Source organism: Buteo buteo, chromosome 14 (assembly GCF_964188355.1).
Source record: "Buteo buteo chromosome 14, bButBut1.hap1.1, whole genome shotgun sequence".
Lineage (NCBI taxonomy): Eukaryota > Metazoa > Chordata > Aves > Accipitriformes > Accipitridae > Buteo > Buteo buteo.
In genome coordinates this window covers 4,460,191-4,475,854 of record NC_134184.1, presented here as the reverse complement: position 1 = coordinate 4,475,854, position 15,664 = coordinate 4,460,191, and the positions used below count along the sequence as shown (strand labels likewise).

Here is a 15,664-nt window from a genome sequence, read left to right as displayed (position 1 = left end):
CTCCTTGGGGGGCCGCGCTGGCCGCGGGGAGGCCAGCTTAGTGGTGGGAGTGGGGGGGGCTTGTCATTCCTTTCCCACCCCACCCGGCAGTTCGCGTTCCCCCCACGTCCGAGGCGGTGTCTCTCTGCTCCCTCCCCATTCCTTCCCTGCCCCGACAGCCCCGAAACGAAAACCTCCTTGTGCTGCGGCCCCCCCCCCCCCAGCCCCGCTGGTGTGTGTGTGTGTGTATATGTGCCCCCCCCCCCCCCAACACACCCACGCCCTGCCCGGCTGCGGGCAGCCCACTCGCAGCTGCAGCCCTTATTTCATGCCCTTCAAGCCACCGAGCCGCGCTTCCTTTTGTCCTGGCTGCGGATGACCCATTTCCTCCCTTTCCCCCTTCCCCTTCCCTTTTCCAACCCCCCCCCCCCTCCCCAACCTCGGCCCCCTCCCACCCTCCTCCCGGCCGCACGCCCCGGGAGCCGCCGCCACCCCGCAGCGGGGCCGGGGGGGGGACACGGACACACGGGGAACCGGCGCCTCGTCCGCGCCGTGTTTGTTTTCCTTTCTCCCCCCCCCCCCCCCGAACGCTAGATTAAGACGTGAAGATTACACTTTTATTGTGGCGGCCGAATAATACCACGAGTCAACACACACAGCAAACAAAAGTGCTTGTAGTACATGGCCAACCCCGCTGGGAACCGGGCTGCGGGCTGCTGCAAAAATCAAGCTCTTCAGTGCTAATTACAAATAAATGATGATGTGCTCACTAAGTAATTGATTTAATGAAGTTCCTATGAAACTATTAAAACCGGGTAGAGGTCAGGCTGGAGACGCCCCAGAGCGCCCATTGTGGGATGTTTAACTCCGCCAATCTCCTCGGAAAGACATCGGGGCTAATAGGTGAAGTCACAGCTGGTTCGGGCTGACTTTTTGCAGCACCGGCCCTGGCCTCCCCAAACTCGCCCAGCGGCCCGCACCGCAAGTTTGGGGAGGCGAGTCCCCCTGGCACACCCCCCCTGCCCACTGCTCCCATCCCATCCCTTCCAGCATCTCCTCTCCGGGGGGATGGGGGTGGTGGGTGGGGGGGGTGAGGGTGGTGGGTGGCTGCCCGGCCCCTTCCCACTCACCTCGCACCCCCCCCCCCCCCGCTTCCAAGCCCGCAACCCCCTTCCCTCTCCGGGCGCCCATCCCCGTCCCGTCGGGGCTGCGCTGGGTACTCACTCGCTCGGCCCGGCCGCCTCGCCTTGCACCTCAACCAGGCGCCTCCGCGGCTTCTCCCCAGCCTAATTAGAGAGGGGGGAAGTGGAGCTCTGAACTTGTGTCTACCACTCCAGGGCGGCTGTAATTCCACCCCCCCCCCTCCTTCCAACCCGGCCCCGACCTCCCCCCCCCCCCCGCACACTCACACACACACGCACACACACGCACACACACACACACACTTCTTGAAGAAACTTAAGCTAGGATGCCAGGTAGGGTGCTTGGGAGATTTTGGCAAGGTGCCTGGAAGGGGATGTGTGCCCATTTTTTCCTTGAAGGGTTTTCTTGTTTGAAAGGCCATTTGGAGCGCTTTAGACGGGCTCGCCGTGTGAAAGGAGGAGGAGGAGGAGGAGGAGAGGGGGAACACAGACATTTAAAAAAAAAAAAAAAAAAAAAAAAGACCAAAATCCGGCTATTGGATTTCCCAGCCCCACGTTCGGCTCTCCCCCCCCCCCACCCCCGGGCAGGGCAGAGCGGAGATGCCCCCTCCCCCCTTTTCGGTGGGCCCCTAACCCTAACGCTTTGAGGGCACCGGGTCCCCGCTGAGCCCCGGGGGGGGGGGAGAGAGTGCATCCCACCCCCCCTCCACCTGCCACAGGACCCCTCTGCACCCCCTTTGCTTTTAACTCCCGGTGCCCTGAGCGCCTTGCAAAGGAGTCGGGGAGAAAAGCGGAGCCCCCCCCCCCCAATTTGCGCCCCCGCTGTTGGCATTTGCTGAGCGCCGAGGCGATGCCCCCCCCCTCGGGCAAAGCCCCTCTCGGCCTCCAGCGCTTTTCTAGGGGGGGGGGGGTGCCCCGACGGCCGGGGCAAGTGGGGAGGGGGGCACAGGGCTGGGACCCGGGAACGGTTTTGCTTTTGGAGGCGGGGGGGCCAAAAGCAAGCGGCAGCGGCTGCCTGCATGCGGCCGGGGGACAGCCGGGAAGGTGCACAGGCAGACACGCGTGGGGAGGCCGCGGGACCCAACGGCTCCCTCCTGTTCGCTTGCGGGATTTTGGGGGAAGGCTGTGTGGTTTTTTCTTTTTTCCTTTTTTTTTTTTTTTTTTTTTTTTGCTGGAAAACGATTAATTTGAAACAAATGAAGCTCGCCCGCCTCTTGTTTGCCAAACAGGCTGTTGGCAATGTGCAAACAGGCTTTCACCCCGGCGCGGTGCCCCCGCTCCGCTCCCTGCCGCCCGGCTCCAGCCCTGGCCGCCCACCCTCCTCCTCCTCCTCCTCCTCCTCCTCCTCCTGCTGCCCCTGCCCCTGCCCCTGCCCCGCCGTCCCCTCCTGGCCCTACAATACCGCTTGATGACTATCTCCCCGTTGCCCTTAATGCACGATCCGGGTTTCTCTTCAGCCTCGAAATAAGAAGTGACACATGCACCACTAAACCAACGTGTGGGGAAAGCTCCCGGTTGAGAGGGGCTATTGACGGGAGCGCCGCAAAGAGACAAAGCTGGGGGCTAGTGGAATCAGATGCAGCCCTTAATTAACACCATCTTAAATAGTCCAACAGGCACTGAAGACAAAGTTGAAGAAAGACTTTAAGGCTGAGTGCCCCTCGACAAGCTCTTTTTTTTTTTTCCCTCGTGTCATTCAATATTTAATGCACTGTGCTTGTAATGCTACTACTGGTGCTCCTTTCTCAGCAAGTACATTATTTTTTCACGGTGCCCATGGCCAGGGAAAACCCTTTAGGCAAAGAAAATCAAAATGTTTGTTGTTTTGGATGACTTATAACTCTTGTTTAACACAAGCACTTTCAAGAAAGTATAACAGGCGCAGCCTCTAAAGCAAACAACGAAATCCTTGTGACAGAGTCGGACACAAAAAGCACATTGTGTTATGGACTATCCCTTTTCTCTCCTGCTAGATGGGTGCCTGTCTGAGGCTGAACACCACGATGCCATTTTACTTTTGAACTATTGTTTTTGAGTTATGCCATGTGGTCAAAAGGAGAAGAAGGGAGGTTGTTTCCAAGCTCATAAGACAAACGAGTTGCCTTTCATTGAACTACCCCAGAGCTCCTTTAAAACGAGGTTTAAATGTCACCTCCATGTTTTTAATGGACACAGGGCTTCAGGGGCGACCCTTCAAAGCGCCTTCGTAATAAACGACCCTTATTAAATATGTCTCTGCCTGGGAAAATCACTTGGCAGAGGAGAAAAAAAGGGGGAAGCGGGGGGGGGGGGGGGGGAGGAGGAGAGACACGGCTCTGCCGGAGGACCACCTCCCCCCCCCAGCTCCCACCGGGACCGGGACCGGGACGGAGCGGAGGAGCGGTCGGTCCCACTCCGGCTGCCTGCCCGGGGCGGGGGGCGAGAGCTTCGGGGGGGGGCACTTCGGGGGGTATATACACCCGCCTCTCCCCCCGCCTCGTCCCAAACCCCTTTTTCTCCCTCTGCCCCCCCCCCCAAAAAAAATAAGAGGCTGAGTGAAAGGTTGGGGTGTTTTCCTCCTGACTTCTTTTTGTCCTTAGGAGAGCGGCGTCTGCGAGTCTGAGCTGGGAAGTTACTGATTTGCAGGCTGCATGTTAAGGCAGCCCATGTAAGTAATTTCTGCGGGCATCCCGGCAAAGGAGAACAAATCGTTGACAAAGGCGAGCCCTTTCAATTCAGCAGCGTCGTTAGGGAAACCAAAAAGTATTCTTCCTATAATAAGTTCCACTTCAAAGGATTTCTCATTCAACGGTGACTGCTTCGCACTTTTATTAAGTCCGGGCTTTTTCACTTGGCGGAATCATCTGTTTGGTTATTTTTCATCGTGTTTATTTTTCACCATTCACACAGTACTTGTATTAAATAAACAAAGAACAATCGCTCTGCAAATAAAAGTGCTTAGGTGGGGGGGGGGGAAGAGGGGGGCAGAGGAGGAGGAGGAGAAGAGCTGGAGATGGAGCTTCTTCCCCGCTTATTTGTTTGTTTGTTTATCTACTGAAGTTGGGGGGGGTCCTAATAAAGGGGAGGGAAGGGGGGGGGGGGTGGGAGAGAGGCCAAAAAAATATGAGACGTTCTGATGAAGTGAAAATTGACTGCGCTAACACGGCATGAAACTAAAGGTCAATGCAACTGTATCTTAATAGAGTGTCTCGAATCGAGGTGGACTATTTTAAATGCAGCTTGCTTTTGCTGCGCTCATTGCCATAGCAATCCTAACGCTCCATGTTGATGTACCATAAAAGCAGTAGTTTGAATTTCAAAGAACCTGCCTTTGAACTTCTCCCTGCCTGATTAGGCACTTGCGTGGTGTGTGTGTGAATGCGGGAGCGTGGTTGTGTGTGCCGGCGGTACGCGGGATGCGGGGGGGGGGGGGGGGGGGAGCGGGGGCAGCCCCCCGCCGGGGTTTGGGTGTCCGAGCCGGGGGGAGCGTGTGTGTCCGTGTGCCAGCGTGTCCGTGTGGGTGGGTGTGCCAGCACACTCTCTGACCCCTCTTGGTCTACTCTACCTGGGAATATTTTATTTTGGGGGGGGGGGGCTGACGGTCCATCCTTCCCAGCGCTTTCCAACTCCCAGGCGACATCTCCAGCAGCACGAAACACACGGGGAAAAAACCCTGAAAATCCTTGGTTCTCCCCCACCACACTAGACACACACACCCCCCCCACCGAAAAGCAAAGCAGCAGCCTGCCCCGGGTGGACCCCCCCTCCCCTTACACCCCACCCATGGGGGGGTGCGTGGGGGTTTTTTTGGGGGGGGGGGCAGCCCCGCGGCTCTCCACCGAGAGCTTATCCATCCCCGAGAGCTCTCCCGCTTATCCATCCATCCCCTCCGCCCCCCCCCCCAATGCCATTTCCCACACTCCCGAAATTTCTGAGCCCCTTCAAACTTCGCTACCGCCGACTCTCGCCTTTAAGGGGCCGAGGGCCAGCAATAGTGTGTGGCGAGATGTCTCCCAGCCCCGACTACAAAGGTAGATGATTTAAACAGTGTTTGCTAGGACCACGTTTCGCCTAGGAAAAGATGAAGTCTTTGATGATGGCCAACTCGGTGTCAATAAGTGGCTTTCTTTGAGCCATATTCAGATGGGAACGTCTTGCTTGCCAATTGCCATAGAAATCTTAACACACCATGAAGATTGTCCAAGCGCCAAGCCTTCCGTTCTGGGCTAAATTACTTTGAAGTGGGGCAGGACGTGCACTGGTCAATGTTAACTCTATAGGGCGGGCAGGGAACACTAGGAGAGGGAGGTTGGGGGGGGGGGGAAGCAGAAAATAAGAAGGGGAAACTTGTTTTAGACACTCTATACAAGGTTCTGCTCATTGTCAGATATCTTTTATCTTTTATATTTCCCATGAATGATTCATGTCTCGGTGGCTTTGTGTCGCCCTCCTTTTCACAAGAAACTTCATTAGGGAGCTATAAGTTTTCCCATTGATTGGAGCCCTCATTTATGAGTGTTTTTCTGCTTCGTATGTTGGTTATTGTCATTCTGCTTGAAACAACTCTTTGCAACCTGTTTCACCTTTACCACATTTAACAAAACTGACTTAAAAAACACTCTAACCTTTTGGTGAAACTGTTCTTGACATTTTGACCAGTCATTTTCGAGGACTGGTAAATTACGGAGGGGGGGGGGGGGATCATCCTGGGCTAGTTGTATTTTTTTTATTATTTTATTTAAAAAAAAAAAAAATTAAAAGGAAATAATCCTGGAGGATGCTGACACACGACTCTGCCTGGAATTTTTCCCAACAGCGGGTTTCACTCAGTTTTCCTCTCTCGAAACGAGAAGCGTGTGTCCTCACTCAGCTCCTGAAAACTTTTTTTTTTTTTTTTCCTCCTCCTTCATTCCAATGATCTCCTGGCGTTATTTCTCGCCTGACCTGACTCTGTGTTTCGGAATAATCTTCTGGCATACGGTTTGCCACCATGTCTTCTGGTGAAGGGTAGTGCTATTTAACTCACTAGTATCTGCAAGGGGAGACTGCCAGGAAAAACATTTCTTTTTCCCCAGCAGAAATATTAACATTTTAATTGATTCGACTCGATACTTTGATTAGCTATCCTTGAGAGAGGTGAAGAATACCGTGTGTATAAACGCCTGACTTTTGCCTGTGTCCTGTCTGTCTACGTGTCTGTCTGTCTGTCTATGCACGTATCTGTCTGTCTGTCCCTCTCTTTCCCCTCTGCACGGAAAGCCAGCAGCACAGCACCCAACTGCTCCATCCTGAGGAGGCAACCCCCCCCCCCAAATCCTGCCTTCCCCCCCACACCCCCCCATTAGCCCGGCTGACTTCCAGGGGCAAACACCCACGGGAGCAAAGCCCACAGCCACGGGGGGGAGGCGGGGGTGGCTGGGGCCGGAGCATCCTCCCTCCGCGGGGTTGCAAGCCGAAACGTAAATCCGAAGGAGAACCGGTTTTACTCACAGGTTTCGCTGGGAAAAGCCGGGGTATCTCAGCCTCCCCCAAAATCTCCCGGTGCTGCTCCTGTGAGGCTGTGGCTGGATTTGACTCTACCTACTGACCCTTTTTTTTGGGGGGGGGGGGGGTTTGGTCTGTCTCTGCCCCTCGTCTGTCAGTAAGGCACATGCAATACGTAGAAAGAATATTTTTATTCATTTGCATGATAATAATTTTTTTTTCCTTTTTATGGGGTTTACAGAGATGAAAAAATTTAAATTAGCATTATTTTATTTAGGAGGTATCATGTGTCATAAAATTGATGGGCAAGTGTGTGACCCTACGTGTAGCAAGTACATAAAAATAGTGATATATCCCCCCGAGCCATAGTTTATAAACCCTGCCATGTAGTAATGTATAGTGCAATCTGTTGTTGAAAAAATGCATAAATTAAAAAGTTCGTTTATAAATCAGCACCAAAATATCTCTAATAAGATTACATTCCATAAATTATTCTTTAAAAAGTCCATACCTTACTTTATTATTTTCTATTTATTCAAATGGGCTTTGAAAAACGAATAAAAAGCAAATCGAATGAACTTTAAAAAATTATTTTCTATTCAAGTTTTCTGTTTGTTTTTAAAGTAACGCCTGCTTCTTTAGATCCAACACAACGATATGAAGACAACGTTTAAAGGCTTCCAGAGTGACAGCACCATGCACTGTACTAATAATATAATATCTCTATGAACTATATATATATATATATATATCAGCACCAACACACCGCACGGAGGACATGCAGGAAGAGTCTGTTTCACATTACATCGTTCATTCAAGTAAGCCGAAAAATATATGATTTTTTTTTTTTTTTGTACAAACCACAGCATCATAAACAACAATCTATCACCAAAATTAATAAGAGAATTCTTTGGTGTGCTCTGTACTCTTCCAGGATTTAAAAAAAAAAAAAAAAAAAAAGAAAGAAAGAAGGGTGATGTCAGAAAATAAATTAATTCGACTGTACAAAATAATCGCGTTCACATACACGTTATTAACAATGACAAGACGACATCCACCATTCACGGCACACAAAACACGTTTCCACAAGCCCTGGGGGAGGGGAGGGAGGCTGCTGCTTCTCCTCTCGGGGTCTCTGAGGAGGAATTAGTGCTCTTTAGTTTATTTGCACCCCACTCCTGACGGATGGGCCATGGGCCGGGGTGTTCCCCCCCTCCCCATCTTGTCCCACAGCCCCTCCGGTCCCTGGGGGGGGGACGTTGGGGGGAGCTGCGGGTGGGTGGGTGGGCACCCTGACCCCCCACCCCAGCCCCCGTTTCTTTCCCAGGAGCTCTGGTCCCCTCCTCCCAGGTGACTCTGCCCGGGCACCGCAGGGAGATGGTGAAAAGCAAGAGTGCGCGCAGGCACCGACTCGGCTGGAGAGAGGAAATAAACCTAAAAATATATATATATATATGTATATAAAATAATAATAAAAAAATAATCCCCCCAGCCCCACGCCCCCCTCCCCTCCGGTGCTCGCCAGGCCCGGGGGGCTGCTCCCCCTCCCAACCACGAACTGACCACACGCAGGGCTGGAGGGAGCAAGAGGCGAAGTCTTCCTCTGCGAGACGAACTTTAAAAAAATAATAATAATAATAACCAGAGTCATAATAACACCAACCCCGAGAAAAGGGAAAACCGCTGTCAGGTTTTGTGTGGGGTTTTTTTGGGGGGGAAAAACCAAAATGTATCACAGTATCGCAGCTGTCAAATAGCAGCGGGTTTCTTTTATTCTCCAGCTACGTTTTGGGAGCCATACGCTTACAAACCGTGGAGGAGCGGTGAGGGAGTGCTGCATCTTTTGTCTTCCCTTCCCTAAATCGTCTTCACGTGGTTACGGCTAAGGGAGAAGGAAAGAAGGCCGGAGAGATAACGCCGGGTGCGGGTGGCACCCCACGACTCGGGAGAGAAACCAACAATCACAAAGGAGCTGAACTGCAAGAGGGGAGGGAAAAAAACCGCGTTTATTTCATTTTTATTTTAAGGGATGCATAACCTGCCCTCGACTGGCCGGAGCTTCAAGCAGGTGCTGCTTTACAGTCAGGAGGCCGCTGCAAGCCCAGGGCTTTACCCAGGCTGAAAAGGAGGTGCTGGGGTGGCAGCTAAAAGTATTGAAGAGCCACTGCAGGGAACAGCAGGGCTCTGCCAGCTCGCAGCTTTCCCCCAGCTCGCTCTCTTGTCCGGAGCGGTACGGCATGGGCAGGGTGGGAGCTGGGGCAAAAGTCCTCTGCGGCCCGGGCATCTCCCTTGGCACCGTCTCCCTCTGCAAAGCGTGCGGCTCGGGTGGCTGAGATGGCCCAGCGTGGTGTTAGTGATGCTTTTTTTTCTTACCAAAAGGATAAAAGGGGAGGGAGGGGGGGGGGGGGGGGGAGGAAAAAAAAAAAAAGGAAAAAAAAAAAAAAAAGGTCCGAGTCTCTTTAATTAAATTAGTTACCGTACAAACACCATAGGGTTTCGTACACGGAATAAATAGCGCGAGTCAAACCTGATGGCACTTCCACGCCAGCCCTCCGTGCCGGGCGGCTGCCGCCGCGGCAGCCTGGGCCAGCGGGGGGGGGGGGGGGCCGGGGCCGCCGGCGGCTCGGCTCGGCTCGGCACGGCTCGTCCCGGCTCGGCTCGGCACGGCTCGTCCCGGCCCTAGGGAGCTGTTCTGCCCGCCGAGGTCCTGTGGGGCTCGTCCCCCCCCTCGGAGGCCGGGGAGGCGTCGCGGCTGGAGGGGCTGCGGGGCCGCCGGGGAGCCCCCCCGGCCTGGCAGACGTACCACTCGCTGAGGTTGGTGACCGGCGGGGAGAGAGCGGCGGCGGCCCCACGGCCGCGGGTGGGCTCGGCGGCCGGCTCGGCCTCGGGGGGCAGCGGGCCGTCGGGGGGCCCCGCCGCCGGGTAGACCTGAGAGCCCGGCGGCGGGGAGGGCGGCGGGGACTTGCAGTGGATCTTCATGTGTTTGCGCAGGGAGCTGGGGTGGGTGTAGGATTTGTCGCAGCCGCGGATCTTGCAGTAGTAGGGCTTGTCGGAGGTGTGGACGTGGGAGTGCTTCTTGCGGTCGCTGCTGTTGGCGAACTTCCTCTCGCAGCCGTCGAACTCGCACTTGAAGGGCTTCTCCCCTGCCGGGACACAGCAACCGCACCGTTACCGCCGGGCGGGGGGCACGGCCCTGCCCGCAACCTGCCCGCAACCTGCCCGCAACCCGCAACCTGCCCGCAACCTGCCCGCAACCCGCAACCTGCCCGCAACCTGGCCCGGCCCTTCCCCAGCGAGCGCGGCCAAGCCTTCCCTCCTCCTCCTCCTCTCCCTTTTTCCTCCCCCCCCCTCGCGACAGTCGTGACATGCCCCAGGCTTCCGATTTCCCCCTCCCCGCCCCGTGTTTTGCAAACTCTGCGATGTCGCTGGCGGCGGCAGGGCCCTGCCTTGTTTGCCCTCTGCGGCGTTCCCCCTCGCACACGAGAAACCTTCATTACCGCTCTTAATGACCGAGGCCGAACAAAAAAACCTCTCAATGCCTTCGCCCGCGAGGGGCTGGCGTTTGCCGGCAGCCTGGCTCGCCTGGCACATCTCCTGCCTAATCCTTTCCCAATGGGGCACTACGCTGGGGGAATAATTAGTTTGGGGGAAAAGAAAAGGGAACACCTGTTTGAGCATCCCGAGGGAAAGAGGGAGCACCCAGTAGCCCGTACTGGGAACCTGCAGGCTGGGGGGGACGACACACGACACGCACCAGTCCCGACACTGGTGATGACAGCGGTGGGCTGTCGGTACCGCAGCTGGTTACCTCCGGCTAATTTGGGTCTAAAAAAAAAAAAAATCTCCGGCCGATTTATTTTAAGAGCTTTACACATTGCTTAACAGTTAAAAAGGGGTTGTGAAAATCAGCCCAGGGTGGGTTTGCCTGGCGTACCCCGCACCGTGACATACCGTACCCTGGCACATAGATGTTCTGGCATTTAGAGCCGTGCCCAGGACCGACCCTTCCCCATAGCTCCCGAATAGGGCTGAGAAAATTCCTATTGCTGAGAAAGCAGGGAAAAAAAAAAAAAACGTGCCGGCTCCCTGCACTGTAGACGGACCGGAGTTTCTTACAGCAACTTTTGCTTTCCCTGCCACGCTACGCGTGAGCCCGGCGCAGACAGACCTGCACAGATAATCCTTGTCACGACTATTGCGACTCTCGAGTTAAAAATGCTGTCGGGTTAGGCATGGGTGGTGCGTGTTTTCAGATCTGTTTTGCCCTGAGCGCTCAGAAGTAACAACCCAGCAGCTGTCTCGGTGGACATTTTCTCATTTTCAGCAGGCGGTTTTTACTGCTCCTTCCGTTTGTATGATCGTATCGTGTTTAGCAAAATAACAATGGAAAAAGAAAACGGTTTTTATTTTTAAAAACTAGCTAGTTCTCGGCTGTTACTATAGAAACATGTGCCTCCGCAGCCTATTTACGTGTCAACTTTTTTCAATCAAAATCGGCTCACCTACCAGCGAAGTGGTAGCACTAGAAAGAGCAAGTTTATCCTTAAAAAAAAAAAAAAAAGATGGTAAGAAAATGTATCTCGTGGAGTTTTCGCGTGCACGGAAACCCCGGCATGCTCCCACTCCCACCGAGACAAACCTCGAGTCGCTTCGTGTGTTCTTTTTTTTTTTTTTTTTTTCCTGGAGAAACACAGCGAATCTACCGCCGGCTTTGGCCGATTTCTATCTGTATTACCCCGAGGATGCAGGTTCACACGTCCTGCTGCCGGCGGTGGCCCGCAGACCCCCAAGCGCAGCCCCCCCCGAAAGATGCTCCGACCCGCTGGACCAAACCGCGTCCGTCCTCCCCCTCCCCGTCCCGTCGGGGCTTTAGGGAAGTGCCTTTCCCCGTGGGGCTCACGCGTGGGCACACCCCCCCGGGGGCTGTGCACCCCTCGAGGGGCCGGGGGAGAGGGGGGTCCCCCTCTCCCCCGGCCCCTCGAGGGGTGCACAGCCCCCGGGTAAGCTCCTCCTCGCTAGCCTCCGGATCGTGACGATCCAATTCCACGCAAATCCAGGAGCGGGGAAGGTCCTGGAGTGTCCCTGGCACGCTGACGAGGGCGTCACGTCAGAGTTTAACCATTTGTAGGTGGTTTCAACCCAAGGAAGGGGGCGAGATGCCGGGCGCCGTCCCCTGACTCCTCCCGGTAGCAGCAGTGCCGGGGGGGTGCACGGAGGAGCTTTGGGATCACATTTTTGGGGGAGGGGGGAGGAATCGTCGGGGGGAAGCCTGGCGATCCTGAGCACCGTCTCCGGCGAGGGGGCAGTGATTTTGGGGGGGGGGGGGGGGTGTCCCCGTTCCCGTTAGGATGCACCGGGGGTGGGGACAGTGATTTGTCCCGAAAATGGGGCTGGAGCCACAGGGCGCAGTGTGCAGCTCCCGGAGTGATGCTTTCGAGGAAAAGCGGGGAAAAAATCCAAGCAAGCAAATGCTTCCTGAATTACCAACATACTCTTCCTCCTGCAGGATTGCCAGAAACACGCAAAATCCCCTAATGATACAATTACGGTGTTATTATTTCCCACCTCCCCCCAAACATGCCCATAATAACCGAATAGTTTGTAAATCTCTCCTGCTCCCAGTCTGCACAGGACTAAATTAAAGCTGAGGCGGCAAAATTACAGTAATTAATCTGCTAGGGACGGGCAGAAGGTTTGGGATCCCTCGTCCACCCGAGGGCTGTGCGTGGGGAAGAGTCACGTCCCCTTTGCCCTCCCGTGGGACGAGCTGTCATTCGAGGGGGGGGTCTTGCCCCCCCACCCCGAGCCCCGAGGGCTGCTTTGTTGCAACGGGCCCTTCTGCCTGGAGAGAACTTTCCTTCGTGGGCACCCTCCCGGGGCTGTGCACCCCTCGAGGGGCTGGGGGAGAGGGGGATGGCAATTCCTCCGAATTTCTTTTGCAAGGGGCCACGTCCCATGCAGGGCCTTGGGGCAATGCTCGACCACAGCTCAGAGCTGCAGACTCTGCTCGATACATATTTTTGGGGAGCTCCTTTTCCTGCTGAATCCCTCTGCCCCCCCCCTCCCCCGACCTCCCCCGGACTCGGTCCTTTCCCCCCCTTTGGAGCTGGGATGGGGAAGGAGTTGAGGAGCCCAGAAAGGTCCACGGTGAAGTTTTGTTTTCCAAATCAAGACAGATGGGGAAGGCTAGATGACAAAAACACGGCCCTCCAGCATTTAACTCATTCCGCCGTGCCTTTAACACAACAACAACCACCACCCCCAAAAATGTGTCAGCCCCCCCCCCCCCGCAGGAGAAATCCCCCCCCCCGCCCCGGACGCAGAGAGCTGGGCATCCTCAGGTCTCTGCAGCTACATATGGGCTCATGCCTGACATATTCTGGAGATAAAAATCTATAATCCTTTCCGCCATGGGCCATTTGGTTTTACATCGGAACAACACGTTGCACGGTCGCCGCTTTTCTCTTCCCGAGCAGCACACAATAAATCAAGAAAGCAATTACGGCAACTCCACTTCCTTAAGTGTCCTCCGAGGAATAATATTTGTCTACCACTATAAATCCCGGCTTCGTTCATTTTCGGCAGAGTTTTTACACCCAGATCGAAATGCGTATTTCGGGGGTGGCGAGAAAGGAGGGAAAAGAGAGAGGAAAAAAAAAGAAAATTAAGAAAGAAAGAAAGAAAGAAAAAAAAAGACTGAGAGGCTCAAACACAGCCCGAGCCCCCCCAGGAGCCCCGCGCCGGGCCCAGCCTGTCCCCCGGGGCATCCCCCCGGGGGGGCCGCTCCCTCCTCCCGCAGCTCCCGTTCTGCCAAACCCCTCCGGGCCGGCGGGACTGCTTTGAAGTTTTCTTCTCAGATCCACGAAGAGAGGGAAAAGTCCTCCGGTAAACTTCCCCCGCCTTGTGCCCTCCTCCCCGGGCACCGCCGGAGGAGGGAGCATCCCGGGCAGCCCCGGTATTACCGGCAGTACCGGTAGCAGCGGCGGCGCCGGCAGTATCGGTAACCCCGGCAGGGGAACACAGCCGGCAGTATCGGTAGTCTCGGTATAGCGGGGGCAGCCCCGGTAGCCCCGGCAGTACCGGCAGTACCGGCAGCCCCGAGCGCCGCCGCCGCCGCCCGCAGCGCAGGGGAACTGCGCCCCCAAGAGCCCCCAAGGCCCCATCTCCGCCGAGCCGTGGGGTGTCCCCCCCCGTTCGTCCCGGTCCGTCCCCGCCGGCAGAACCGGCAGGAAAAGCAGAACCGGCGTCCTTCGGCGGCGGGGGGGGGGGGGGAAGCCGTCGGATGAACCCCCCCCCCCCCCCCCCGCCCCGGGGTGCCCCGGTGAGGGACGGTGGGTGCTCATCCTCTCCTCGTTCGTCCGCAGAGGCTCCTGTTATTAATTAATCGGTGGTGCCGGGATGCGGGGAGGTGGGTGGCGGAGGGGGTGGGGAGGGAGCTGCCCAAGGTGCGGGGGGGGGGGGGGGACACGGACGCGGGGGGACACACACGGGACACACGTGCGTGCAGGGCAGAGGGGCCGGGTGCGTGTGCGTGGCTCTGTGGGGGTGGGGGTGTGCGTGGTCCGTGCGCTGCAGAATTACTTATTCATGAAAAAGTCACATGTCCGGCGGTGCGTAGGAGAGGAGGAAAAGAGGAGGAAAAGGGAAAAAAAAAAAAAAGGAAGAAAAGCCTTAGAGAGGCGGCGGGGGGGGAGGGGGGGACACCCACCTGTATGAGTCCGCTTGTGGATCTTGAGGTTTTCGGAGCGGGCAAAGACCTTCCCGCAGCCGGGGAAGGGGCAGGGGAAGGGCTTCTCTCCCGTGTGCACTCGGATGTGGTTGATGAGTTTGTATTTCGCTTTGAAGGGCTTGCCTTCGCGGGGACACTCCTCCCAGTAACACACGTGGCTGCTCTGCTCGGGCCCGCCGACGTGCTCCACGGTGACATGGCTCACCAGCTCCTGCATCGTGCTGAAAGTTTTGGAGCAAGGCTTCCTACCGCCCGGTGGCGGCGGAGGCGGAGGAGGAGGAGGAGGAGGAGGCGGCTCCCGGTCGATCCACTTGCAGATCAGCTCTTGCTTGATGGGTTGCCGCATGTACCGCAGGAAGGCCCCGGCCGCCGCCGCCGCCGCCGCCGCCGCCGCCGCCGCCGCCCCGACGTGGGCATGGTGGTGGTGGTGGTGGTGGTGATGGTGGTGGTGGTGGGGATGGGGGTGGTGCGGGTGCCCGTGGCCCGCCGCCGCCGGGTTGAGGTTCACCGAGCCGTAGCCTTGCAGCGCCGAGGAGGAGGCGGAGGAGGCAGCGGCGGCGGCCGCCCCGTAGTGAGCCTCGGCGCGGCCGTAGAGCTCCCCGGCGGCGGCCGCCAGCCCCAGCCGCATCTGCCCGTTGAGCGGCGGGTGGCGGCCGGCGGGCGCTCCCTGCTCGCCGGGCGGCGGCGGCGGGAAGGCGGCGTGCGCCCCGTCGGCCGCGCCGTAGGTGCCGCCGGCCGAGATGAAGACGCCGTGGGGCGGCGGGGGCGGGAGGTGGGGGGAGCCGGCGGGCGGGTGCTGCTCGCCCAGCGCCCCGTGCGCGGCGGCGGCGGCAGCGGCGGCGGCGGCGGCGGCGGCGGGGGGCAGCTCCCGCCGTAGGAGGAAATCCCGGCCCGCCGCCCCCCCCGACGGGTAGCCCGGGAGGGCGGCGGCGGCGGGCGGCGCGTAGGCGGCGGTGGTGGCGGCGGCGGCGGTGGCGGTGGCGGCGGCGGAGGCGGTGGTGGCGGCGGCGGCGGCGGGCGCGGCGAAAGCGGCGGCGGTGAGCGCCTCGGGCGTGAGCTTGAGGGCGGCGGGCTGCGCCATGTGCTCGGGTCCCAGCGGCGGGAGGGCCCCGCCGGGGTCGCCGCCCGCGTCCCCGGGGTGGAGGTGGGCCGCGTGGTGGGGGTGGCCGTGGTGGTTCCCCAGCCCCGGGAAGCCTGTCATGTTCTGGTGAGGATGGGGCTGAGCCGCTGCCAAATCCGCTAATCTCAGTGTCGGGTTCCTCTTGCTCAAAGGGGGCTCCATAACGACACAGCCAAGCCCATCTACGCTCGCTGTTGTTATTTTTTTCCCTCTACCCGCCTTCAAAAACAT

At 57.3% G+C, this 15,664-nt stretch overlaps 1 protein-coding gene across 1 annotated transcript; it reads right to left on the bottom strand.

The window, feature by feature from the left end:
• Nucleotides 1–9,263: 9,263 nt before the first annotated feature.
• On the bottom strand, nucleotides 9,264–15,664 carry ZIC5 (Zic family member 5). Its single transcript, XM_075045815.1, has 3 exons — nucleotides 14,767–15,664; nucleotides 14,293–14,691; nucleotides 9,264–9,727 (listed from the first exon to the last, which is right to left on the bottom strand). Exons 1-3 carry the CDS (start codon nucleotides 15,662–15,664, stop codon nucleotides 9,264–9,266), a joined length of 1,761 nt encoding a protein of 586 aa, XP_074901916.1.

Coding starts and splice junctions, on each gene's coding strand:
- ZIC5 (XM_075045815.1), bottom strand. CDS start 15,664: ATGTTTTTGAAGGCGGGTAGAGGGAAAAAAATAACAACAGCGAGCGTA. Junction 14,692..14,766: donor CCCGCACCACCCCCATCCCC/ACCACCACCACC, acceptor CGGCGGCGGCGG/CGGCGGCGGCGGCCGGGGCC. Junction 9,728..14,292: donor CCACAAGCGGACTCATACAG/GTGGGTGTCCCC, acceptor GTGTCCCGGCAG/GGGAGAAGCCCTTCAAGTGC.